At 41.3% G+C, this 27,431-nt stretch overlaps 1 protein-coding gene across 1 annotated transcript; it reads right to left on the bottom strand.

The window, feature by feature from the left end:
- Positions 1-64: 64 nt before the first annotated feature.
- On the bottom strand, positions 65-26,738 carry ezrb (ezrin b). Its single transcript, XM_076084484.1, has 14 exons — positions 26,647-26,738; positions 24,782-24,880; positions 19,130-19,213; positions 13,374-13,469; positions 11,367-11,641; positions 10,092-10,175; positions 9,853-9,999; positions 6,453-6,549; positions 5,832-5,995; positions 3,720-3,850; positions 2,491-2,651; positions 1,671-1,763; positions 1,055-1,294; positions 65-898 (listed from the first exon to the last, which is right to left on the bottom strand). Exons 2-14 carry the CDS (start codon positions 24,791-24,793, stop codon positions 734-736), a joined length of 1,749 nt encoding a protein of 582 aa, XP_075940599.1. The 5' UTR covers positions 24,794-24,880; positions 26,647-26,738; the 3' UTR covers positions 65-733.
- Positions 26,739-27,431: the final 693 nt, after the last annotated feature.

The following is a 27,431-nucleotide window of genomic DNA, read 5'->3' as shown; positions in this document are numbered from 1 at the left end:
TAGCGATCTAAAGGAAAACGTGTAGAACATAAGACAGCTATCATTTTGGTGAATATATAAAATCTTTGAAACATATTAAATGTTTTTATTATCATTAGTAGATAGCAAAAGTATACAAACCAAGATGAAATACCCCATTTCAATGTCCCATATACAGCATAAATATCAAACCAGGGATGATTTTAAACTACTGTATAGCAATATTAAACATAAATGGAAGTGTTCAAATATAATGTAAAACAAAAACAAAACAAACATTTTCCTGTTTATACTGTTTTCCCCCTTTCTGAGTGGTCGCTATGAACGACAAACTGTCCTTTTCTTCCCACACGACGAATGACAGACATCAAAAAGAAGCGAGGCTTTGATTACATATATGTGCACGTCATGTAATAATAATAAAATAAGGCTAGTCCCACTAGTTCATCACACCTCTGGATAAAAACAATAATGATTTGGTCTGAATTTGATCAAATGACACACAATCAAATACACAAATAAGATCTGAAACACTAAGAAGAGAAAGGTTTTGGCACTAAGTTTTCTTCGAGGGATCCGTAAAGATCTGCACGCTCAAAACAGGAGTGTCTCTCTGTAAGTGATGCTTGTACTGCTCCAGTTTAGTCTGCAACTGATGTGTGTTATACATGAGTTTAAGCGCGTTTGTGTGTGTCCATGTGTGACGGCCGAGATGTAGTGACCATTCAGAAAGGGTGAGGGGCTTTTTTTTTTTTTACAAGGACTCAAACTCATCGATCCTCTGCTTGGTGTTGCCCTGCCTGATCTGTCGCAGGGTCTTGTATTTGTCTCGGCCGGCCCGGACGTTCTCACTGTGAAGAAGGTCATTCTGGGTATTCTTGGATTCATCACGTGCATGAGCCAGCTCTGAGGTCAGGGCCTGTGGGGGCAGAAAAGGAGAGGAGGCATGAGATGAAACCTCAAAACAAACCCAACTACTAATACAATTCTAGCATTAAAAAAATAAAAAAATAAAAAAATCAGGCATTGGACACTTGTGAATGGTCGTTATCTCTACGGATCGCACTGTCCTCACCTTCAGCTGTTTCTGGACGCGCTCGTTCTTCTCGGCCTCGGTCAGGCGATCCTCCTCGTAGCGGTGGTCATTGATGCCTTCAGTCTGCAGCTCGGCGCTGTTTGTGCTGACGTTCTCTTCGCTGTCGCTGTTGTCGTCCAGGGGTTCGTACATGGGGGGAGGTGGAGGCGGGGGGGGCGCCGTCATCACCATGTGCAGCTCCTCCTTGGTCTTTATCAGATCGTCCTGGGCCTCCATGGCCTGGAGAGAAGAATTTGTAACACACAGGGACAGTCAGTTTACTCTCCTGTGTCTCTGAATGTGGTGGAAAATCTGTTTTGTTAAATTTAACAAAATATATGAAGTACATACACAAACATCATTTCCCTCCCTGCCGCACCCTCGTTTGTTTACTTTTTAAAAATGTAAGTTTAAGATTACATGCATAACTCTTCAACAACATGTGTACTCACTTCTACATTGTTTACTGTTTTAGCAGGTTAGAGAACTTGTAAAAGCAGAGAAAAGAGTCTGAACAAATCTAATTGCAGGCCTTGTATAATGTACTGTACTTGTCTGCTGCTAACGCGCTTCAGTATATCGTACACTGCAGGTTACCCTCAGTTTAAGCTCTCACCCTGAGCTGCCATGACTCGGCCTCCTCCTCCTTGCGTCTCTTGGCCTCCTCCAGCAGGCTGATCTTGGCTGTGTGCTCTGCCAGCTCTGCAGCCTGATACAAAACAACAGCAGACACAATTATCCAAGGGTCAAGACTTAATACGTGGATAGAGATATATCATCTGCATTTAAAATCAGGTAGTGTCATTGAGATCAAGATCTCTTTTGCAATAGAGACCTCAGTACAGCAAAAAGAAAGAAAAGCAAGCAGATAAAACAAAAGCTCATAATGTGTAATTTTAGATAATGATCAAATTGCACAAAAATTGTTGTGTTGAAGGTGTTCAGCTGGAAAGTTACATGCTGTCAAACACAATTCTTTTTCCGACTTAATCCATTGCGCAAGCGTCTTATTAGGGTTTAAGTATAAAGGGCGTTGCAGCAGGTGTCTGTGCTGCAATACAACTGTGAGTGTGGAGAAGGAACCACAGCTTTACTGTCCAGGCTGTTCAAGTGAAAACGGGAGCACACAGTCCTGTGGGTGGTCCACAGACCAGCGGCTTGGGGTGAGGGGGCGGTTAGCCTGAAGTAACGGGGTGTGGTCCAGCCGGACGCTACAAAGTGGTTTTGTCTGGAGCCACAGTAGGCAGGCACTGCTGAATACACCACCCTGCAATGTGCCTGGTACAGACCTGGACAAAGTACCAGCCGAATATAGCCAGGTAAAACGACCAGACAGCTCTTTTTCTTAAACGGTTGTGCAACAAGCTATAGTGTATGGCTGTAGAGTCTTTGCAACCTGGTTGAAAGAATTGCACACATTTGTCTAAAATACTGACCAGCTGCTCCTGACCCTTCTGCTGGTCCTCAGCATGGCGGGCAAGCTCCTCTTTAGCCAGCAGAGCAGCCTGGCGCTCGGCCTCCAGACGAGCTGCCTCCTCCTCGGCTCTCCGTCGCTCCTGCTCCAGCATCTCGGCTCTCTTGACCTGGTCCTGCAGCTCTACCATAAACAAACAGAAGAGATATGAGACAAAGCTCACAGCTACAGTACTAGCACTTCAAGGAAAGCTAGTTCATGCGATACTCCAACTACAATTATTTTAAAACAAGAACCACGATGCCCTGGGTTCTTTTTCTAACGTCGTTCGGTGTTTCACTATAAGCAAGCCGGGTTTCTATTACATTGTTGGTAAATCTTCACAGATCCCAAGTTTCCCAAGAGGCTAAATGATACCTAAAACATCTGAGCATTGTGGGTTATAGCACACATTACTGTTTCCTCCATGGATGCAGTAATGTGTAAGTAAGAGTGTTTCTAAAGTCTAAACACAGATTAAGTAAAAACATAATGTGCAAAACGCAAATAAAGAAGTAAATATGCCAAATTGCATCCTTCTACTGAGGAGCATTCCCAGTCTTAAAATGGAGATACTGTAGCGACAGTCTATTCATACACGAGTTTCTGTTACCACTCAGGCTGTGAAATCACAATCAGATGGAATTCTAAATATTTCTAAACAAACACGGCAAATCATTCGGCACTAATGTATGAGCAGGAAACGTATTAATCATTACTAAAGAGAAAGCCCCGGAGTCACTTAATGCTATTATTAGCCTGATAGCTTACTGTGCAGTATATCATTTCGTCAACAATAAAATGCTTCCTACAGTCGTTTTTTATATATTTTGTTAAAGGAACACTGCTGGTATCGCCTGCAGACGAGACTGTCACGAGCAGAAACAGGTAAAACTAGAAGTAAAAACACAAATGCTTTTTTTCTGGTTTGGACAAAATATAATCAAAATATAATCAAAACGCAAAGTTAAGAAAGTTACTAACCATCAGGTATCGTACTGTACACACAGACGACATCACTGCTAAAGCAAATAACAGATGCTTGATTGATTCGGCTTAGCATTCGTCTTCCACGTTAGCCTGTTAGCCTCGCATTCACCTGCCCGCATGAACACACACATTCTAACTATTTTCACACACGCACACGCTTTCTATTCTAAAGGGTGAAGTGATGTATGGGCCCCGCCCCCCCCCCCCCCCCCCACCCCTCACCTTTCTCCGCCTTCTTGTTCTTCTCCTCAAACTGGTAGAGCCTCATCATCAGATCCTGCTTCTCTCGCTCCACCTGGTCCTTCTCTCTCTCGATGACCTCTCTCCTCTTCTTCTCTTTCTCCAGCTGGGCCCTGAAGATAAGACACAGCCGTCGTGAGCTGACATGGTTGATGCATAGTTACGGCTGACAAACAACAGTCAGTGAGTCCCCCCCCCCACACACACACACACACAAGCCCAGATTCACCACGATGGCACAAGCTGTTCTATTGTTATTCCAACTGTTTAAAAACATAAATAAATCTCATTCATCCATCACGGTCACATACAGTATACTAAACATGTAAATATAATTCATCCCACACGATGACCATTTGCAGGTGAGGCCTTAAAATGGCTTAAATAAGCAAGATGTTAATGCATTCATCAATAACAGGGACTCTTTAAAGGTTTTTAACTGTTGAAATAATCAATTAAATGACTCATGGTTATAAAATAGGGAGAAAAAAAACAAACTTCATGGATCTTTAATTTACTAGGAGAGAAAAGTAGAAAGAAAGCGACTGGCCGGATTCTGGTGTGAATTTTGTCGAAAGCGGCAATTGACGAATATTCTCATTCTTGATAAATTTGTCATTTATGTTTCAAATTATTTGTTTAGTCATTTAGACATCAAACCAAAGATAATACAATGTGAGGGCTAAGGTTAGAAATATTAGCAGCTTTCCCATAGTTGACTTATAACAGCAACTTGTCATCTTATTGTGCTGTTCAATTAGCCTTGTACGTATATTGATATCTACACTAGATTTATTATTTTTTTAAACGTTTTAATGTAAACTATGAAAGGAAAAACTTTAATCAGGGGGCAAAATATTTCTGTTGGAGGGCCAGATTTGCCTCATTGTCCTATTTGTACTCCAGCTTTATCATTAATCACTAAATAACTTTGCTGTACCAACAACCTGACATCTCCCTGAGGGTTTAATTATGTTTAAATCAATTAAGAGACTAGTAACCATCTAGTAACTGTGTTTGGACATCAGCCCAGCCTCCGTCATACTGTGAGCTCCTGTGTGTGAACCCTAACTCAGTCTGCCGGTGACCTAATGGTTCACCCACTGGTATTTACTGTCCATGTTTGAACAGCTGGACGGGACAGACAGCGTGCCGACAGCTGTAGCTGAGACCAGGGTCAACATCCATCCACTTTTAGTTCAGCCAATACAGGAAGCACATTTCCCATACTTGAAAAGGGAATGGTGGGTTGTATTGCCCAATGAATGGAGGTCTCACTTTACATGTTGAACAGCATGAATTGTGAAAAGTGTCTGCCATTGGTAAAGCTGGTTCACACACGAGAGAACAAGGTTAAAAGTGCACTGCTGGTCTTTATCCACTTCATGGAGGACCATCTCTTTTGCTGTTTTATATGATTATAGACTGAATATATTTGTGTTTGAACTATCGTTTGGACAGAACAAGACGTCACCTTGGGCTGTGGGAAAGCTTGACAGGCAGTTCATCACTATTATCTGACTTTTTATAACCCAAATGATGAATAGAAGAATCAAGAAAACAACTAGCAAATGAATCAATAATGAACATAATTGTAGATGCAGCCTTAAACTCTTGCAGCCTTACCCATTTTGAAAATCATTCGTTTAAGATATCAATTCACATTTAAATATATATAAATATATTTAGCCGTACATACATATATACACACACAGACACACCTTTTTACTTTTTACGTAATAAAGATCAATTCAATATTACAATATGATGAATGTTTGTACTTTGCACCGTTAGTTGTCTCAGAATCATTAATTTGACAACAGGTATTTGTAGAATAAGAATATATAGAATATAAGCTGAAATTCTATAAACATTATTACTGAATTACTGCTCATTCGTTGTCAAATAGATTCAAAAGTTTTAGCCAAAGAGCCAAATAGAAAGTGGCTAAAGTCATAACCTAAAAGAAGGTTTTGAATAGTAGATTTGATATTTTGAATAGTGTTTGGGATAGTTTTACTTTTATCAAAGTAGAAAAGTTGATTTTGGAAGACGTTTAACAATATCTACATTATGATAGATATATCTGCGTACTTCTCCATCTGTTTCTGTTGCTTCTCCTCTCGGGCCTGGGCCTTCATCTGCTGCACCTCGATCGTGTCTGGCTTGCGGCGACGCATGTACAGCTCGTGGTTGCCCATGCACAGCTGCAGGATGCGCTTATTTATCCTCAATCTTGCTGCATAAAACACAAAGTCCTGCAGAAGAAGAAACAGACAGGAGGAATAAGAAACGATAGGAAAAGTGAACCAACACCAGGCGGAACAAAGTGTTTAGCTGCCTGTTTATTGTGCTTTACTGATAAAAAGGACTCTGAGCAGATGCAGGGACACTTTTAATACAGATCACTGCTACAAAGAGAAGGTTTATAACTTTCTTTTGTGAGTGCTTGGAATCCTTCACTAATAGCTTTGCCTGCAAAGCAGCTCTGGCTATTCTGTATGCTAGATCAGACTGAGGATATGTTCTCATGGCTTTTCTCTCCGCTACAGAGAAACATGATGCCAATGGTAAAAAGTAAGCAGAGAGCTTAAGTTTACTTAATAGGCTGAACGCTTCATTTTATCTAAAGAGAAACAAGAATTCTTGAACTGGAGGTGATCGTAAAGGAGACTTTTCAGGGAAGTATTTTCAGGTATTAAAAGTATTACTCACCGGAGATTTTTTGTCAATGGGTTTGATGATGAACTTCTTATCGTTGAAGGAAATGTTTCTGATCTCACTCCAGGGGAAGCCAATCTTTGGGGTCAATCTGAGGAAGTGACCACATGTACACGAACGTTATACTGCAATCCTGATGGCTGCATGGCCACAATGCAATTATGATGTACACTGGCACAACCCAGATAGTTTTCTTTTGATCTATTTTGACTAACAACAAAAAAAGGAAACTGACATTATTTGCAATGGCACAATTAAGATTTTCACAGCTATGTGGACGACTCACAACTGTAGATAACCGCTAGTGGCGGATGATCGTAGCACCATTTTAAAGGCTGTCCTGCAAATATTAGAGCTTCGATGCGCAACAAGTATTTTAAATTAAATGAGGACAAAACTGAAATTACAGTTTTTGGTGCTGATCCTGAAGACATAAAATTAAACATGGACAAAACATTGGGGGGTCCAATAGCTCGGTGTAGGGCATCGGTGCAACACTCTTAGTTTATGTCCTGGTGTATATGGATCTTTGTATGATAGTGAATGATAATTACAGTTTAATTGTACATGGATACAGATATATTGTATATATATGAAGAGGCTGTGTGCTGCTACGTCCCCTGTATTATCAAGACACATCGTATAAATAAAGGCTGATCCTATCAATCTGAGGCAAAAAGCTTTGGTGTATTTGTAGACAAATGTAAGGCTAATTTTTTTCCGGTTGACAAATATTGCAAATGTGACAAAATATCGAACTCTTTCTAATGCAAAAAAAATAGATTCATACTTTGGATTCTCAAATGAGATTATTTGCTGCATTTCTTTTTCATATATGACAACAAATTTAATATCTTTGGGTTTTGAACTGTTTGCCGGTCAAAACAAGCACATTTATTTTTCAACTAAAATATTAAATCGATCATGAAAATAATAATTAGTTGTAGCTTTATTTATTATAGTAACACATATAGTTAAATATCAGACAATTTCAGACAAATCCTTCATAGTGTGGTGTTTGATAAAACTCTCAGGATGGATTTCTGTATCCAGTGTTCGAGTATAGGGGATGAATCTGGGGTGTGGCCTTCCGTTCTATTGTGCCAGACAACCTGAACGGATGCCAATCTTATTCAGCACAATACAAAGTAGCACAGCAAACATTGACAAACCGATTGTGTTGTAATCTAGGAAGGCAGCCATCCACCTCATAGCGAAACTCTGCTGTGAAACCGCACTGCCGAAACAGGAATTTCTCTCAATTACTGACCCTGACACATGCTCATGGAATTGAGAGAAAAATGTGGAAGTTATCTCAGCGATTTAATATTTCTATCAGAAAATGAATGTTGTAGTGATGGGGTTTATAAAATGTTGCAGTTTGCAGTGATGTAGGAAAGGAAAGACACTGAGGTTCGCGAAAATCTTGCTGTTTTTCATTAGTAAGTCTCATACTAATGTATAAGAATAAACCCGTAAGGAATATTAGCATTTGATAGCAACAGTTAATGGTACCAGTATGTTCAGGTACTGTTGCAGTCCGAGTAGATACCAAGGTTAAAACTGAGTCAATATAAATAAGTGAATTGTAATTTTAAAAGTTTGAAAGTTTTGTCAAAAAAACAAATATATTCAGTTATCACACAAGACACAAAAACCAGCCAATCCTCTCAGAGAAGCTAAAATCTATGAATGTTTTCCATTTTAGCTACAAAAACTAACTATTAATCGATGATCAATAAAACTGAGAATAAACTGTGTTTGTGTGCGTTTAAGGAGGACGGTTGCCTTGAATCAAGGAAAACCTCGAAAAGACGCCGTCCTATGTAAAATGAGCAGCGCTGTGGTTCGTAGAGCAGGAGAGCCTGAGGAGTTAAACCGGCACCAGACTGTGCCTGAGCAAAGCCTCGGCTGCACTGCTGCATTGTGGGCCGGCTGCCCTCATTGGAGAGACAGTGTTGTAGGTTAGCCTCACATTCTTAAGTGCCGCACAGCTTGAAAAACCAGTCGGCGTAGCCATGGTTGCAGCAGAGGGCACCGTGGAGAAGAGGCATGTCTCTGCTGATCCCAGGGAGCACATAAAGAGGCAGACTCCCACAGGGACACAAGGACCCGGGGCAGTCTTTAACAATGCGTTTCTTAACCACAGTTAAGACACAATTAGTATCTAAATGAGAGACTGGATGAACTTTAACACAAAAGCAGTTCCAGTAATGAAATCATTTAGACTTCTTCAGCTGATACAAGACAAAGAATTAGCCGGTAAAGGTTCAATTAGAGACCTGACTTGCTAAACTTCGTCATTACCGCGTCACCAACTGTCTCTGTTCATTTCTTCCACTAGGGCACACCAAGTAGACCAGACTGCTTTCAGTAGACGCTGGCATGAAAGTTGACACAGTGCACAGAGTTTAATATGGGAAAAAGCTACAAAAAAACAAAAACCTCAGCCAGAGCAGAGTGATTTCCAGCACAGCGTCAGTGACTGAAAGGCACCTGGGATGAAGTGCTCCTTTAACACACTTCACTCCAGTGACCCCACAGACAAGGCCACCAGCACACAGGAGAGCTCAGGACTCATTTCACCAAATTAGAGGGTGATTACCTCCCAAACTGTCTTGCCCTATAAACCAGAGTCTGGCAACACCCTTTCACAGATCACAAAAAGAAGGTTTCCCTTGAAGCACAAAGAGTCCCCAAGAGAAACAAATTCAACAGAGGAATATTTACTGTTCTCTATCTTACTGTCTGTGGGTAAACAGAGAGGGGTGGTGATAAACTACAGACATGGACCTGGACAAGTCTGAGGTTAGAGTCAGCCCCAAGTCAAGGGGAAATTAAATAAATACATAATAATAAATAAATAAGATAAGGTCTGTAAACGTAAGAAAAGATTTCCTGTAAATCATCGTCATTATAAATGGCACACAAAGTGTACTTTGTGCTTCAAAGAGGTGTGAACAAATGAAGTATATAATCTATATTTTTACATATATATATTTATATTTATGAGACAATGACGCACGCACAATTATATGCAGCGTAGACACATTCCAAACCATATTATGTGATTTGTGTTGAGAAACCTCAAGATAAAAAAACGATTTCAGCTCAAATCTGCAAATCTTGGATTTTAGATAATAAAGACACCTAAAAGGAAACTGCTTTAAATCTGTATTTGGAGATATTCCTCCCAAAAGACTGTATTCATTTGGCAGTCCTTGTCATTCCTGTCATACTGTCTGCAGAGAAACAGGAATAGTGATTAAGTACAGATACGGACCTGGCTCAGCCAGTTTACCTCCGTCTCAGAGAGCTGCAGCTTCTGTAGCAGCAGGCAGAAACAGACAGGACAGACACTAACAGCAGGGCTCTTTCAAAATACAGTGCTTACTTGTCGTCCTTCTCATAAATGTTGAGTCCCAGGGCGTCCACTCCCAGCCACAGCTCTGTTCCCTTCTTGTTCTTGATGTCAAAGTAGTTCACTCCGTACATTTCCAGGTCTTGGCCGATCTTCAGGTACTCCATTATAGCGTCCTCCCTGCAGGAATCACCAGAGGACAACAGGAAGCTGTTCATTCATGTATTCTTATTAACTCACTGAATGAGATTATATCAAAAACGCACACTCACTTCAACATCCCATGGTGCTCCTCGTGCCACACCTGAATCCTCTCCTCCCACTGCTCTCTGGATAACTTGTGCTGCTCCTGAACTCTGCAGAGAGAGAGAAGAAAGCCGCAAAGATCAGCCACAAACACACAGAGACCACTAACAGACAAGACGATCTGATATCTTTGATAAATAACATCATGTGCTCCGTTATAACGCGAGCATTGAATTGCGCAAAGTCCAACTTTGTTTTTGTTTACGCGTGTTTTTCCCCTCACTGTGACTTGCAGCGCTTCAGATTGAGAGGACAGCTACAACAGGGTGTGTGCTGCTGGCATTCCAGCAGTGCACTACAACTTAAAGTCAAGGTTGATGCATTTTGTGCACCTTCAAACACCCGCAGAGCCCTTTCTAAAAAAAAACATTTTAATCTTGTTTTGCATTTTACTTTCACTATACACTCTCAACTGAACAGAACATCTGTTCTATTTAGATTATGGTAATAATTCTGGCAAGGCAGAGCTATTAATATCCGATTATTAAAAGTATGACTATACTATTAAGGCGATGGTGGGTCTACAATAACCACATAACCTTCTGTACCCTTGTGCATATCCAGCTAGCTGTTGGTACTATCCGACACAGTTTTTTAGTTTGTGCTAAATCAACAGCACTGCCGGAGATCGTGACAACCTCAGGACACAGACCACATGGTCACCCACAATGACCTCCAGACTCTCAATTTGTCGCGACGCAGGAATTAAAAAGAGACATCATCATGTACTTGACGGCATGTTTGGGCTGCTGGTTTTTTTTACACTTCAAAATCACTGCATGTTCCTGAGAGCCGATACAATTGTACATGCTTGTCACCAGTCACTGACACACACACACACACGCCCAAATCTTTGTAGCCTGTGCCATAATTGATGATGTGATAAAGCTTTGATCTAAAACTCTCGAATGCTCTGGTGCAACCAAAGAGACACTCTGACATCTTACATTTCAGCATGTGTATTTAGGTGTGCATGCCTTGAAAGGTAAACTCGTGAACGGGAAGGAAAACGATGGAACACAAACACCCACACAAATGATTCAAATGTTTAGACTGATAATCATCCTATGAATCACAAAAGGTAATCTGCTTGTTTGTTATTTTGGCTTCCGGGGGGGAGATGGTGACTGTTTAAGTTTTTTAGTTCCTTCTTCCTCTAATAAGTCAAGTGTATCACGACATAACATCTGGCGTTTTCGATCTAGGCGATTCCCTGTTCTGAACCTACTGGCCTCTCTCACCTGTGTGGCAGCAGGCGTTCGGACAGCAGGTATCCAGGCTGGTGGACTTCTTTGTTGTAGTCTCCAAACTTGGCCTGAACAGAGTAGGAGGCGAGCAGCACGGCTGTCTCTGGTGGACAGTAAACCTCGTCGCTCAGGATAACCTCCTTCACCTGCAGGAAGAAAAGCTTCTGGGTGATGTCCTGGATCAGCTCCTCAGACACGTCCTCAGGGAAGAACTTGGCCCGAAACTTGAACTGCAGCGGGTTCTCCTTCTTGACGTCCTGGGACGACACCTGGAGAAGAAATACAACAAAGTTAACATACAGTATCGTGTGAGCGTTAAAGGAGTGGTTGGACATTTTGCGAAATAGGCATAATTCTTTCTTGCTGATGATTAGATGAGAAGATTGACACCACTTCCTTGTTTGTACGGCAAATATAAAGCTGCATCCAGCTAGCTTAGCTCAGAATAAAGACTGGAAACTGGTAGCATGGCTCTCTCAAGATGTAACTAAATCCCCCTTCCAGTCCCTCTAAAGCTCACCAATTATCACGTTATAACTTGGGGGGGGGGGGGTTGTGTACTGGGGGGATGTTTGCTGCCGGTAGCGTCGACTCTGCTTGAGTTTCCGCTTGTTGCTCTGCAGCTGGTCCTCTTAGACAGAGCCAGCTGTCTGTCACGCAGACGTGACATCGGCATCAATCTTCTCATCCAACTCTTGGCAAGAAAACAACCAGCTGTAAAAGCTGGGTTGTGGTTGTACTTGTAAGTTGAGTATTATCAAGTCTAAATGGGTAAATGTCAAGACTTCGAGAGCCCGGATGTGATCATCTGGGAATCATGATGGTTTAAAAATCAGTTTTAATAGTATAAATCATAGGTATAAATCATGTCTTTTTTCAAACCTGTAAACTGTTATTTACTACAAAATAATCAAGATCAGCAACATCTATAAACAGCGTGCGTTAATGTTTCATAGATCAGGAAACAGCTTACAGTTCCGCAGTTTCTGTCCTTACAGAAAAGGGGATCTACCCCTCACGTAGTGGAAACACACTTAAATAACCCAAGCTACAGTACGTGTTTACACAATTTGCCTCTTCCTCCAATTTCAAAACAGGAACCAAGCGGTCTTGATGGAGAGAATAGGGCCGGGAATATTCCAGTTTCAGCGAGGCATTGTGCTGATGAGCTGCAGCGCAGCGTCAGCACACAGCGTACAGTTTACTGCTGCTGACTGAGGCCAGCTAACCCTTTCTCCCTCTCAGTGACCCTTGTTTATGATTATCAATTGCATATAGGCAGCTTTTGAAGTTTCCCTAGATCAGTTAAGTGAAGTAAGTAAAATCAGCTAAGCTTTTCTCCAAGGAAATCTCAAACATCTGGAGTTCTGCATATTTGCAGCCATGACTTCGTCCCCTTTGGTTGGTTTGCTTTTTGCACAACAAATTTAACGAGTTTAGATTGTGAGCAGCTCAGGAGAAACAGTTGGTGAAGGTACAGTAACCTGTGTTTACTCAGGGACGACAGAGAAGAACCAAAGCAGTTCTGGTTCACAAAGAGTTCACGCTCCTGTCAAATAATCCACCTTCAGCTGATCTCGTGCGGTGGTCTGACCCACAAGAAGAAAGAAACCAGACAAAATATGCTGCCATGTCGGTTAGTGGAGCCCTGAGAGAGCATTGTGAATATATACGTAGTATAATACGGTGGCTACTGATTGACTGAAAAGTAAACACTGGAGCTCAAAGAAAGAATGCATTCTCTATTGTTTATACAATATGAGAGAGGGACATGATGTATGGGACTATGTATGTATGTATGTATGTATGAAATTATACAACTTATATTGTGAAAGAACTAGCATGACAATATAAAGAACATAGTGTGGTCTAATTCTTAGTATTCACAATTATAATCTTAAGACTCTGGAAATGTTTTTCCTCCAACCCTAATAACCTAAATCTTAATAATTCAAGCATCTGAAAATAGGATTATTATGAGACATAATATGTGGATCTTACCTTTTTGTCCAGTTTTAGCCAAGTGTAGTAACCTTTGCTATCCATATACTGAAGTCCAAAGTACCAGACTTCACGTATGCCAACGGTTTTCACCACCTGCACAGAGAAAAGGAATGAAAATAAATATATAAATAAGACATATGACATATAAATAAGAGTTGCAGTAAATCCTCACATTTTATAAGCTGCAACTTGAGAAATTCAAGCACTTTTTAAATTATTTTTATAAATGACTGAAACAATTAAAACATTTTTTATCTAAGTAGTTTTTCTGTCAAATCAACTAATCATTTGGTCTTTAAAACCCACACATGGAAAAGCCTTCGTGTTCGTCACCTGGATACAAAGACACATTTAAAAAGGCAATACACATATTCCAGGTAACATCATCTCCCATCACCTTCTTCACGATTTACGATTATCAACTAAGAAAGGCGATGCAGGTATTTCACTACATTTTTACCGGATTTAAGATAACCTTACTCTAAAGAATTCTCAAACGACTCTTTACGATGATGATGTATCCGCACCTCAGAAATCAATGTGGTCATTTTTCCAATAAATGTAAATGAATCACTGATGGTTTCTTTCCGGCCCAGCGAGGAGTTATGAAAAGGCCTTTGAAGGCTTCACGGACGCTGGCGAGCCCTGAGGAATCTAACCTTAAGGGGACATACTCAGGTACCAGCCTAATCTGCTGAACAACCCTCATAGTATTACACATTCCCAGGCCTGAGTATGGACTTGGCTTACGGTAGCGATACAGTCAACTACTGCCAGGAAAAATAAAAGTACACTCTAAAACACATGTTTTTTGTTGTCTGAAGCAATTTGGCAAATATACACTTCTGGAAAGGGAGATGGACTCAATCAATCCTTGTAGTACTGGTTTTCTGTTTTATAAGACAGAGAAAGTGAGTAAATCCTGACAGCTGTCAAGCTGGAACTTAAAATATTAATTTATTAAAATAGCGCAGATCAATTTTCTGCTAATCGGCTAATCGATTTATCACTTCAGCTCTAACTGGAACCAATAATGAGTCTTTTGATGCAATATCGAAAAGCTACATTAGGCTAATCTAGTGAGCAAACATATTATTTACAACCAAATTAAAGCAACAACGTTTTATTCTGTATAATTCCTAACAACGGTGAGATTTTTCCACGACACTAAACACTAAATTGAGAGTGCTTTCTCGACTTGAAGAAACACTTTGCTCACATCTCTCAGGCTGTTGCAATACGCCACAGCACACATTTCACAAAGTGGTCCTGTTGTTTGACCGGTGAGGAGGAGTGATACTGTATAACGAGGGCGTGCTGCATGACCAACATCCTGTCTCTGACTCAAGGAACCGACTGAGACGGCCGGAGCGAGTCTGCTGTTACTTTCTGGCAAAAACTGCAGCAGACAAAACTCCTCATTATTAGCGTCTAAAAAGGCAGATTATGAGCCTGGTTTTATATTTCAAACCGCACTGGAAACACACGGAGGAATGTTTTCGGATTAGCAATTTGAAGATTTTTTTTGTGCAGCCGAGGCAAAAAGCGAAAAACCAGTTATAGTTCTGGAAGAATCACTTGTGCTGCGGAAGGAGTTACTATTTTCCACCGGGCTTCTGAGGGGGAGGAAAAAAAAGGCTTTTTTATGGCCTTCAGAGTGGCAGAGCAATTTTCCAACAGCACGTGTAGAACGTTTTTGTGTGTGTGATGTTATCACAAACTCGGTGCCGGGACCCTTTTTGAATTCATCACTGCCAAATTCCCCACCCAGTCACCAGGTGAGGTGTTAAGTTGCCTGGGTGAAGTTTGAATCAACACGTTGGCACTCCGGCCAAGCCCATTCCCAACGATAAGCTCCAGCCAAGGTTAAAGTTAAAATCAAACTGCCCTCTTTCAGTAGCCGACGCAGGTCAGGCCAACCTGTAGGAGTGTAGATAACTGGCTTTCACTCAGAGAACTTTGTATTTAGTGCAACAACAACAAGCCCTGGAAGTTGGCCTGAAATGAGAGAGGCTGCATCTCACCTGTGATGAAACTCATAAGAACTCAGAAAACAATCAGCCCTTTCATGCTGCTTTAGCTTTAGAGTCTACCGAGTGGGCTACCGTTCAGACACCTAAATGAACCGTTCTCTCGGGGGATGAGCTACCGTAGAGCAGCTCGGTTCAACCTTTGGAGGTAACAATTTTAACCTTTAACAACATTGCACTTCACTTGACGGATAGATTAACTAGCTTCAATAGCATGCCGTACATATTATGAACACCTGCTGGCAAAGGATACCGAAAATAGTACAGTTCATTAGAGGAGGATTAAATCTGAATGTGGGGACGCAGGTTTAGTAAACTGACATCGCAGCAGGTTGCTTTGGCAGGCTGCCTCGACTTTAATGAGTTGGTAGGTCGCTTCTATGTAGGCCGAGAGCTCTGAACGCCTCAGATATTCATTCTAAGTAAGATCAATGTTATAGGCTCGTAAGTTCACTAGTAGTTTTGATTATGTAATATTATCTGCTTTGAGCTAGTGGTGGGAAGTTAGAAGTAGATAGAGCTTAAAGCACCACTTTAAATCTTGTGTTTACCAGAGATGTGCTTATAACTTTTTGGAAATTAGCATAAAAGACGACTAATCAGCTAAAGAAATCTTAGAGTAAGAGGGGGCAAATCGCTGAAAAGATTAACCAATTAAAAATGATTTATTTTTTTGATAAGATCGACACTCCCCCATTATGAGTTGACGAGCTTCCTAGCTACGAGCTAGCAGTAGAGACGGTGTTTATTGGTGCTAATTGTTTTAACAGCCTCCTGCTGCACGCACAATTCAACAATCTTATTTATCACTTTACTTTAGAGAACATATTTAAGACTTTTAATAACTTCTGAGACCTTTTTTCAAGGAAACAGTAGGCAGTACCTTGCAAATTATCTTTGCGATTGTATCAATCCGTGGAAAAAAATAAAGCCATTGATATGCATGAAACTTCATTCTGGCAATGATTTCAAAAACTGTAAACCCAGTGAAACTTTTGCAATATGGTCGAAGTAGTAGAAGTAGAAGTAGTAGAAGTAGAAGAAGTAGAAGTAGTAGAAGTAGAAGTAGTAGAAGTAGAAGAAGTAGAAGTAGTAGAAGTAGTAGAAGTAGTAGTAGTAGTAGTAGTAGTAGTAGTAGTCGTCACCACCCACTTTAGACTCGTTTTAGGTTGAAGGTGCAAAAGTGCAGCGCCACACAGGAACAGGTATCATGCCTTCAGTCTCATCTTACAGCGATCTGACAGACAGTGGAAGTTTCTCTGCCTGGTTTATGGGAGCTCGGGCCCTGTGGTGAGAGAGAGGAATGCCGCTGGGCTGAAACGGCATTACTCACTGCATCCTCTGGGCTGGCTAACTCGGAGTCTCCAGTGACTTGAGAGGGGAAGGGAGGGATACACCCAGTCAGACCCCCAAACAGAGACCAGCACAAAGGGTGAAGGAGTGTGTTTGGTGATGAAGAGGCAGCGGGTCTATTGCTGTCCGACCACACGTTCATTGTGACCGAATAGGAAAGGGACTTGGGAGTTTTCCCAAAGACTTTAATATCTAAGAATAGTTGTGCTGTAATACTACAGCACAGAACAAAAGCCATCATGCATACATGCTCCCTCTTTTCATTTGGAACAGCTTTGCAGCAATTTCTGAATGCGCCCTTGACGTGCGGGTTGGTTGTATAAGTGAACTAGTTTCATATTTTGCTCCTGGCACCTGTCGGCCGACTTCCTCGTTGAGCGTCTTAACATGTTGCCATGATTTCAGCTGTTTAACATCAACCCTCTCTCTGCTTTTAACCAAATCCAAACCAGTTCTCAAGAGCTGACGCTGAAAGCGTTTGAACCCACATGAACGCAGGAGAGGGCATCTGGAGAATGAGTCTGATCATGGCAACCACACTGAGCACAGATGTAACCAACCAGTAAATCTACTGTAAACCATGACTGCTGGGATTCTTTTCGAATTGGAGGCTCACGTCAAAGTGAACACGAGCAGCAGTGAGCTGTCATATGGAAGTGAAACTGTGCGAGGGTGTGTAGGGGAGCGGCAGAAGTTTCTCTTTAAGAGCAGCGTGACGGGGACTACGGTTATGATCAGAGCAGACCACACGGACCAGACCAGGCCTCACACTCACCCTGGAAATGAGCTCACTGATGTTACTCAGCATTTCCACAACACCTGTCTAAAACCATGCGAGTGGCACAAACACAAAGCACCCGTTTAAAACACAATCAGGCTACTGACGGACTAAATGTCGGTCAAGTTGAACTTTAGGCTCCGTGAACGGCTGCTCAGACTTTAGACAAGGTGTGAAGCTTCGTAGACGGCAAATCACTAAGTTGTATCTAAAATAGTGCACTGAGCTGACTCTGACACCATCACAGGGACAGAGTAATTATCTGTGGCACACCCCAGTAACAGCCATTCTAACAAGTAGGCGGGGGAATTCACCAACACCTACAACAGGAAGATGTCAAAGGCCTCAGCTATGGCTTTCTATAACAAAACAACACAGTGAGAGCTTTAAATCAGAGGCCCACGCTGGTTTATTTATCAAAAAACACAAGTGTCATAAGTGCTGACTTGGTCAAAACTAGCCAACAGACAGCCATAAACAAGCAGTGACATCAATATCACACAAAATGGCTGTTATTCTAAATATGGATATGGCTTCTAGTTGATCTTTTAGGGATTGTATGCTTCACATGACTGTATTCAAATGTTTTTTATTACTAAAAACCTCCGACATGCAGCCACAATACACGCAGTCGGCTACACTTGCTATTGAAAAACGAGTTATACAGGAAGTGGCTAAAACAATGCCTTTCCTTCCCCCCCCCCGATGCTGTCATACAGCCTCAGAGGAGCTGACACTAATGACATGTCATCTACATTTGGGTACTGAGCCTCACAATAGAATCTTACAACGAGAGGAAACGAGCAAATTAAAAGAAAGTTCTGCGCTTAACAATATTACTCGTGACCAGTAACAGGAGCCACAAAGGGGTCATGAAAAGATATTAACACTTTTATTACGTAACCACATGAGCGGTAATGGACAAACATTAATTAACTAACTCTGTTCAACATTCAATACACACCTGATGAAAGCGCTAACAATCAATTTGAGGGCAAATGATGATGTCTTTCATTTATAAAAGTAAAACAATGTGTTCCAAAGTTATTATCTTCCGATGAATAAGACATTATTTTTGTACTCACAGGAAAATGTGAGTGAGATTTTCTAAAAAAAAGGTGCCATACATCATAATTTATAGTTTCCGTTATTGTGGCCACACCTTTTACTCTCCGCTGAGACTGTGTGACCTTCACTGATGCTATTAATCGTTTAGTTTAATAAATGTCTCAAGTCCTCTTTCTTCACTTATGTTAAGCTGCAATTTTTCCCCCCATAGTAAACCATTTATAATAATCCCTGAAGTTCAGCGGGAAGACAGAGACAGATAAGGATACTTGAAGCCTAAAGCTCCTGTAATCTCTTCTGTAGTAGATAACTTGTCAGACCGAGATGTAAGGAACGGAAAGAGCTTTGGAGGGATGATAACGAGGGCAGACACTTTCTCCTTTCCTAACGCCGACCTCCGTTAGTGACGTCAATCCAGTTAGTTCGATGATAAAGGTTGTAGACGTTTGGAAAAAGATTATAGAAACAGCAGTAGCAACGTATAGCGGGGACGTAAAACAACACAGAACTGATTTGCACTGTACCTGGTCAAACAGCTGCTTGCCGGTGGTGCTGGGCTGGATGGCAAACTCCAGCTCAGCATCCATGGTGGTGACGCGAACATTGACCTGTGGAAAAACATGAGGAAACGGGAGTTCAAAAAGCTGACCGGAGCAACAGAGAGGTTCTCATAGGTAAGGGCTTATAGGTGGTAAAGCATGCCATACTGCAGAACAGACTGTGTGTGTGTGTGTGTGTGTGTGTGTGTGTGTGTGTGTGTGTGTGTGTGTGTGTGTGTGTTTGGTATAGGGGGTGTATTTGCAGAGTAAACACATGGGGCTCTGTGTTTACCTCTGCTTTCTCAGAGCCAGACCGATTGAATGGGAATTTTGAGGTGTTTTGTGGGAGGAATATTCAGTGATAGTTCTCCAACTTTTGATTTTAAAGGAACACGCGAGTGCTATGAAAAGCCATTTGTAAAGCTTACTTCCCTTATAAGTCATCAAGCTAAAAAGGAGGCACCATGGATGTGGTTCAGGATGTCTAGACTGAAGAGAGGACGGCTGAAACAAGGCAGTCAGTCACTCCCATTCACAGAACGAAGGCACGTCTTTCAGTTCTCCGGTTAATGATCGATCAGAGAAGCCTGTGGTCCATCTAACTGAAACCTGCTGATCATTTAATGTCCGCTTACAGGGAACCACCCCAGTGATTGATTGATTACAAATAGCATGAGTGGTGCGCTGCGTGGAATAATGAGCACTTTTCTAATTCACACAAAGGGCTCCATGCTACAAAGCACAAATATTTACAATAGCTGCTTTGAGGTAATGCACATACCGACTCTCACCTCTGTGGGTATAATGTCAAATGTCTCTGGTATTTGTGGGGGGTTATGGAAAAGACCCACAAAAGTATTGACTGAACTTATTAATGCTCAGTGAAAAGGACACAAAGGTTAGTGGACACAGGGCGAAGAGAGAGAGAACGCCTGCTAACAGAGCTCTCCGGTGACGTCTTTCATCTGCAGCGCATTGTGAGCGGCGCTGAGCAAATTCAATGACGCCCACTGGAAAAGGGATGTCTGGGCTCCGGCAGTGACTCGTCCAGTGATTCAGAGCCTCACTGATTCCTAGGAGGCTACACAGGCCGAGCAACTAACTGACGGGCTTCAATCCAACAGGGAGGCCAAATCCAATCACAGCATTGGATGGCAAGCGCCTCACCACACGGTGCCGTCCAGGATATTGTAAGAACACAGTAGTCTAGACAGTGGATTTTCAAGGATGCCCCATTATTTTTTCACCCGTGTGTCTCCTGCTTTCAAGTACGGTTAGAACTCAGAACCACATAGAGTTTGTAGCATACGTGCATACACTTTAAAAAAAAAAGCAGGGGAAGGAGGGGGAAGCACTGCATTTACTTTACACAGCAAAACAAAGATCCCCTTTCAGCTGCAGCGCCCCAGCAGTGCCTCACCATCATCATCATCTACAGCCTAGTGGAGCCAGATTATCAAAAACTAAATGAAGAAGTGATCAGAAGTGATCCTCCAATAGGGGATGATTTGGATCAGTTTAAACGTGATTCTGTGATTCGCTAGCAGCAAGCTCTGACAGATTTAGGATGCGTCTCTCAAACATCACGGCCTATATTTACAGCAGTTATAGATGGAGCAGCTAGAAAGAACACACCCCCTGACCGGCAGAGAATGGAATATGTGAATATGTGGAGCAGACGGGGCCAACAGAAACCACTGAGTGAGTGATATCTGATCTCAAAGTGAGTCCTCCAGTGGCAACTCACAATAAACTGAAGCCATTCAGAGCGGTACAGAAAACATGACACATATGCTAAATATATACCGGGGAAGGACCCAGAGTTCCACAATGAGCAACTTTAGTCAGAGGAAAGTACGGGCGTTCATATTAACCGTATAATCCCCCGATTCACAAGTCACGACCGTAATAACCGACTCAATAGCTTCAGCTACAGGAGCAGGGGTTCCCAAATCAGACTTGCTACATAATGACAGAGTTTATTCAGGATCTATTGGTTCCTTCATGGTGAAATGCTCACTTTTTAAATACTTTTTGTTAACAAAAGTAGAAACAAAACAAAAACTAGTTTAAGTTGTAAAAACACCAAAGATGACAATTTGCCGTTTCATAAGGGATTCTAGTGTGTGTGTGTGTGTGATAATGAGCTTAACAGGTAGTTACCTTCAGACAGAGCTAGGCTGTCCCCCCCGCCCCCCTGTTTCCAGTCTGTATGCTGAAGCTAGGCTAACAGATAAAAGATAGAAACTTAATCATATCAACCCTTTAAGCCCCTTTAGCATCAAGGTCCAACATATAATTTGACGAATATAAAAAAGAAAAGGGACACAAGAAAAGAAAACGAGGCAAAGATCAGTGACCTGTCATAAACTCTGTAACATCTCCTAGATCTACCTCCCATAGATAATCCATCGACACATTTACACCTGGCGCTGAGACAATCAATTCAACAATAGGCCCACTGACAGAAACATGTCAATCGAGCCATTCTTCAAGAATGCCAAATATGTCCTAGTTCCAACCTGCCCTAGTTCCACCTGGTCATGACCTGGATATCCCTCCTACACACTCTCCAGTAGGAGGTTAATGAGCTGCTCCGGGTCACGTTAAAGACGTGAGGCGGTCGTCAGCTCGGTAGTTAAACTGTGAATAGATCGCGCCGCATTCTTCAGTGAAGACCATTTAATATTTAACCCTCTGCATGGCTTTACAAGAGCCTTTTGCAACAGGAGTCACCCTGGAGTAATATAACATAACGACGGCTACTAACAGCCCCATTGTGTCCTTTAATGTGCATTTATACTATTTTCACAGGTTGTGTCAGTATCACGTACATGCATATCGTTAAAGAAGGACAGTTATAGGACTTGTAGCCATTTTTGGATTTGTGAATCAGCTCTTGAGGGCGTTCCAGGCGTGATTGAGTTATCAATTATTTAATAAAAAGGAACAAATACTGACAATGGGGAAACAATGAAAGGGCAACACCCATCCATGTTGATGGTGGCCACGCCTTGTAAAGTCGGTGTCATTGGGCTGTGACCGCAAGGAAACAGGATTCTGGGAGAGCCGAGGAGAACGCCGTCCTTTATACTTCTGACGATGTGTCACTCAGATAAGTGAAACATGAGTCACACAAGCACCGACACTGGAGCCTTAACTACTCCTCAGATCTGGCCAAATGTCTTGGTCCTCATAAAGTCATAAAGTTTCTCTTTTCCAAACAACGTTGGAATGTCTGACTTCATGCCAGGTATCTGAGCAGAGATCATTCAGTGCCTGTAGGTTTCAGTGACAGTTGTCATCAAATTGAAAGGCAAATTGCCATTTTTGTTCTTTGTTCTTTTTGAGTGTTGCTCTTTAGGGACAAGAGTTACGTTACCGATAATCTCCTGAACTTGGCATAACCTTGTTTTAGTTCAAATTTAAAAAGTTAAACTTGGTGACGTGCTTTAAGACTCTCCTACAATGACAGTTTAGTTTTCCCAAATCTTTACCAGTTACAATGGCATTAGAAGTACAGCTAGTTTTAGAAGGTAAGACATAGATGTACTTAATATCTTAAGCAAATGCTGAATAACTTCTCTCTCACAAGGGGGGAATTTACTGCTTTTCTTTGTCGTATGACAAAAGTAAATTGGACGTCCAAACAACTAAATTGAAGGCATCCCTGTGGGCTTGGAGAAATTGTAAATGGCTCTCTTTTTTTCAATGTATAGACCAAAAGACTAATGGATTAATCGAGGAAATTATCAGCAGATTAATCAAATAGTGAAAAATTGTCATTAGTTGCAGCCCTAAAGTATCATAATACTCATCTGACTGTGGCTTTGGGAGTTGTCTCCCACCATCCCACCATTCTCTGTCACCCGCACTTGTAATATGTTTCCGGCTACAGGCTTGAGCGACTGACACTCGTCAAACTAATCTAATTACACACTTTTCCCAGAACTCAAAATATAAACCTTTATGGTTAAAAGTGAAACTCAGCATTTGCGGGATTAATTTGAGAGAATGACGCTTTCTTGTGGAAACAGCATCATTGCAGCACCTTCATTTAAATAGACTCCTATATTGATATTATTCATGATATGATGCAAAGGCTGAGTCAGTCATGGGGCCACATATTGAACAGTCAGTAAACCAAAAGGACATAATTTCAAGGCTTGTGTTCCTTTCTTGATATCGTGGAAAAGAAAACGGTCCGGCATTAATGTCCAAAACGTCTGTTTGGGGGCAGCTGGCCTCGGTGTGCCGCTGCTATCAGACAGTAATGATGTCATTTCCACAGCGACGCTCATGACAACCATGAGGCCTATTGTAAACAAACCAACAACACACTTTATGACACTGACCGCGGCTTTAGTCATTGTCATCACAATACGCCGCTCTGCTCAGCAGCAACCGGCCGTTGTCCTGATCTGAGCGGCGTCTAAACAGCAGTTTATGCTTCTATTTCTGTCCTATTAACGATAATCTTTAATACTGTTTTACTTTTGTTACTTATCAAACTTATTAACTGATGCGGCCGTTTCAGGACTTTCTTTTCTACTTTTTAAATAATAAACAGAGAATAGAAAATCCATGTATAACACATTTCCATCCCATTTTCCGTCATACGGTACACCACACATTGGCGGTTAATGCTAACAAATGTTAAAGCAGTGAATGAGGGACGTGCTCCATGTGCGTCTGTACAGTCTGTAACAGCTGGGGTGGGGCAAAATGAGTCAAGAATACTTGAGGGCAAAAGCTTTTCAAATATAGAGCAGCTTCATCAGATAACGTCTCTTTTTGTCTTCTGCGTTACTTTTTTTGATGGTGTAAAGTCATCGATACCCTAAATACTGGAAGTCACAAATTTTTGTTTTCCAAGAGGACTATGGGACGCCAACATTTAAGTGGGACGCAAACCCCCACATTTCAGCCTGGAAAATAACATCAAGAGACTGAGAGGGAGCCCTGTATTCATCTAAAACTAAATAAACAAGACATTTTACCCCCCCCCCCCCCCCCCCCCCACCCTTGATTATGATGTTGCACAAGTGTACAACATGATAGAGAATGACGTCAATGACACAGATAGTGTGACGATGACTGTAAGGACATTAAAACAGTGCTTAACTGTCCATGTAATACAAGTCTCACTATTATTGTTCCACGCTTTGGAGCAACGTGGACGATGTTCACTTAAACATATGGGACCCCCCCCCCCCCGAGATATGAGAGGAGCATGTGGTGTAACACAGACCCGACTGATACCGATACTGTTAGTGTCTAAGACAAAACGACACATTCAGACCAGTGGGAATGACCCTGTTCTGTGATTAAGTCTATAAATGTATTCTTGTTTAGTCCCAATGTTTTGTTTCTGGCTCATACACTTTTAAGAAGTTGACAAGTTAAATACATGTAATTAAACTGACTAATGTCACAGTGATCATTCAGCTGTCGGAAGTTGAAGAAAACTACTCTGATAGCATTACTTTAACGTCTGCCACTCCCAGGAGAGGATTTAAGATTTATTTCTCAAAATGAGCAAAAAAAAATAATAATTAACTATGACCTCTGAGAAGATCTGATTTAAAGACTCAGCATCAGTGACTGAAAGTATCCATAAATCAAAGAACTACTCACCGCTTTAGGCATTTCTCTGTTCTTTTCCTTGCTCTGTGCGAGGAGCTGTTAAATAAAATCGTGTTTCCAAAGGAAGAGACCTGAGCTCCGTGTGTCCTCCTGCAAAGAGGGAAAGAAGAGAAACGAGTTTCAGCCACTTCGGCGTTACTTAAACCTGTGAGAGCAGCTCGGCACTCCTGCGGGCGACAGTCATCAGGATGAATCACCGAGAGAATCAGCAAGCTGGCAGTGGCGAGACAACATATCACCGGAAGCTACCCGGTCAACTTCAGAATAAGAGTCCCTTCTGTTCGTGTGTATTCCTAACACTTTTACAAGTCCTGCCAAGATTCTGACCCCAATCTTGACCACAGCAAACCCCATCTTTAATTTTAAACTTTAACGTTTTCAATTTTAAACTGTAAACTTAATATCATTGCTATAAAGAAGTTTGTCAGATACCTAAAACCAACTAATCTAACGGGTGAAAAGGACAATTATATTTTCAATATTGTGTAATACCTCAATTATCTTTTTCTATTATTCATCTTGACTATAAACTGTTCGACAATGGTGAAAAACATTCATCGCAAATACTCAGAGCCCAAAGAGATGTCTTGAATTTCTTATTGTGTCCGGCCAACAGTCTAACACCCACAGATATTACATTGAAATATGACTTTAGGGCTTCAACTAACGATTATTAAAATGTTTAATTAAGCTGTTCAATATATATTCTATAAATGAAATACTCATTTAGTCTTGAAAACGTCTGAATGTATTGAACAATATCCTTCACAAATTCTCTGAGCCCATGATGACGTTCAAATGTTGTGTCTTGTCCAACCAACAGTCCAAAATGCAAAGATAATCAATTTACACATTCACATTTATTTACAGAGAAAAGCAGTACATTCTCACATTTGAGAAGCTAAAATGTTGTTTTTTTTAATTGCCATTATTGCTCAATACATGACTTACATGATTAAATCTAAAATATGTTTTGGGCGATTGGCTATCAATCAACAGAAAATGTTTGGCCACAGTACTTCTGAGAATGACAAATTCTGTCCATCAAGTATCATTTATTTATCAGTATCTCTTTTAATAGTGTATATTCCAGCCGGACCCTTTAATGCTTTACTCTAAATGATTTTATTCTGACATTTAACACCGGAAGTCCCGCAGTGCTATTTTACCTTGACACTGTCGACTCACCTAAATACGGTCCTCAACGTGCCTCACCCACTAGCTATGATAAAAGTTATAGTCCCCACCCTGCCTTGTTTTAGTCTTTTATTTTCACGCCTTCCGTTGCTAACAACTTAGAGTAATAGAGGCCATTTACACTAGTCCGTGTCCCGAAATAAAGTCGCTTTAAGAGGAAAGGACACACTTTGCATTACACCACAGATTACCACCAATGGTCACGGCCACTGACCCAGCCGCATATAACCTGTTGAGGTTGTAATAATGTTATAAATTGCAACAAAGTGATGATTCCCAGGGTATATATCCGCTGGAAGGTTACGTCTGTGTTATGAGTACACACCCCACAGCGACAGCGACAGTGGAGCGATTAAAGCTCAGCAAACGAGAAATTCCACCTCTTTGATCGGCAACGAAAGATGACGTATGTTTCACAATAAAAACAAACCGTTCAAAAACTGTAAACAGATTCAGCCCAGGCTGTAATAACAACAATGGAGCTTCCTCTTCGCTGCAGTCATCCTCACTCTAATCCCACAGACACCTGTTGTGAGATTTGTCTCCTTTGTGCAGAGCCGCGGAAAATGCGCCGAAAAGAAAGTGTGAAAAGTATGTTTTTCACACAGCTCCGAGCTCGCTTTACTGCAGTATAAGAGACAGGTAGTTGTTTGTCTTACCGGAGCCGATGAGGTTTAGGTATGAGGTGACTGTCCGAAGCTCACAGCAGCAGGTTTCCCCTTCCTCTGTTCAGACCGGCGCAATATGGCGCTCATCAATCCTAACTGGGCGATCCTGTTGCTTCTGTCACCGGTAGGCTGGAGGATCGCAGGTTCAATCCCGGGTCCGGGAACCAGCCGGGGACGTTAAATCCGGGATCATGAAAACATATTGTACAGTTAGTTTAAATCAATGAAGGCTAATCTATGGTAAACATTTGGACTCTGTGTGATTGTGTCTAATATACATTGATGATGGTTTAAACATAGCATTCATACAACATTATACATATTACTATTTTCACTGATACCTGGCTTATAATTACCCCAACTAGTAGTATTACCAACTGCAGAACATTTCAAAATTGCAGCTATTTATGTTTATCAAAATGTATTTTATAGCTTGAAATGAATAATGGATCAAATCCTTAATGAAATTCTTCATCATTAGACTACTATTATATAATATATGTGTTCTTTGTTATTTTGGAGTTTAACTAAAGATTTTATTGTTTGGATCACACTTTTATTTGTTTAATGTATATTATGATTTTCACAGACAATATGTGACAGACTATGACATATACAACATTTAAAAAGCAAAGTACATAAAGCTGAAGTCCATGTCGTTCTTCATAAATCAAACCACATCACATCCTGTATTGTATGTGTATGAATCACACTCTTAAATTTGATTGAGAGATTCTGCCCAGCATTTTTAACTAGGCCTAGATGGCTAAAAATAG

The sequence above is a fragment of the Anarhichas minor genome, unplaced genomic scaffold (genome assembly GCF_050575085.1).
Source record: "Anarhichas minor isolate MPS153535 unplaced genomic scaffold, ASM5057508v1 ptg000136l, whole genome shotgun sequence".
Lineage (NCBI taxonomy): Eukaryota > Metazoa > Chordata > Actinopteri > Perciformes > Anarhichadidae > Anarhichas > Anarhichas minor.
The sequence above is the reverse complement of the archived record's forward strand: the minus strand, read 5'-3'. Positions and strand labels throughout refer to the sequence as shown.

What these genes read in the sequence shown, in the direction of transcription:
- ezrb (XM_076084484.1), bottom strand. An exon ending in GGCTAAAACTGGACAAAAAG is followed by an intron (nt 11,642 to 13,373) that starts GTAAGATCCACA and finishes TTTCTTCTCCAG; the next exon opens with GTGTCGTCCCAGGACGTCAA. An exon ending in GCGTCCAGAAACAGCTGAAG is followed by an intron (nt 899 to 1,054) that starts GTGAGGACAGTG and finishes CTGCCCCCACAG; the next exon opens with GCCCTGACCTCAGAGCTGGC.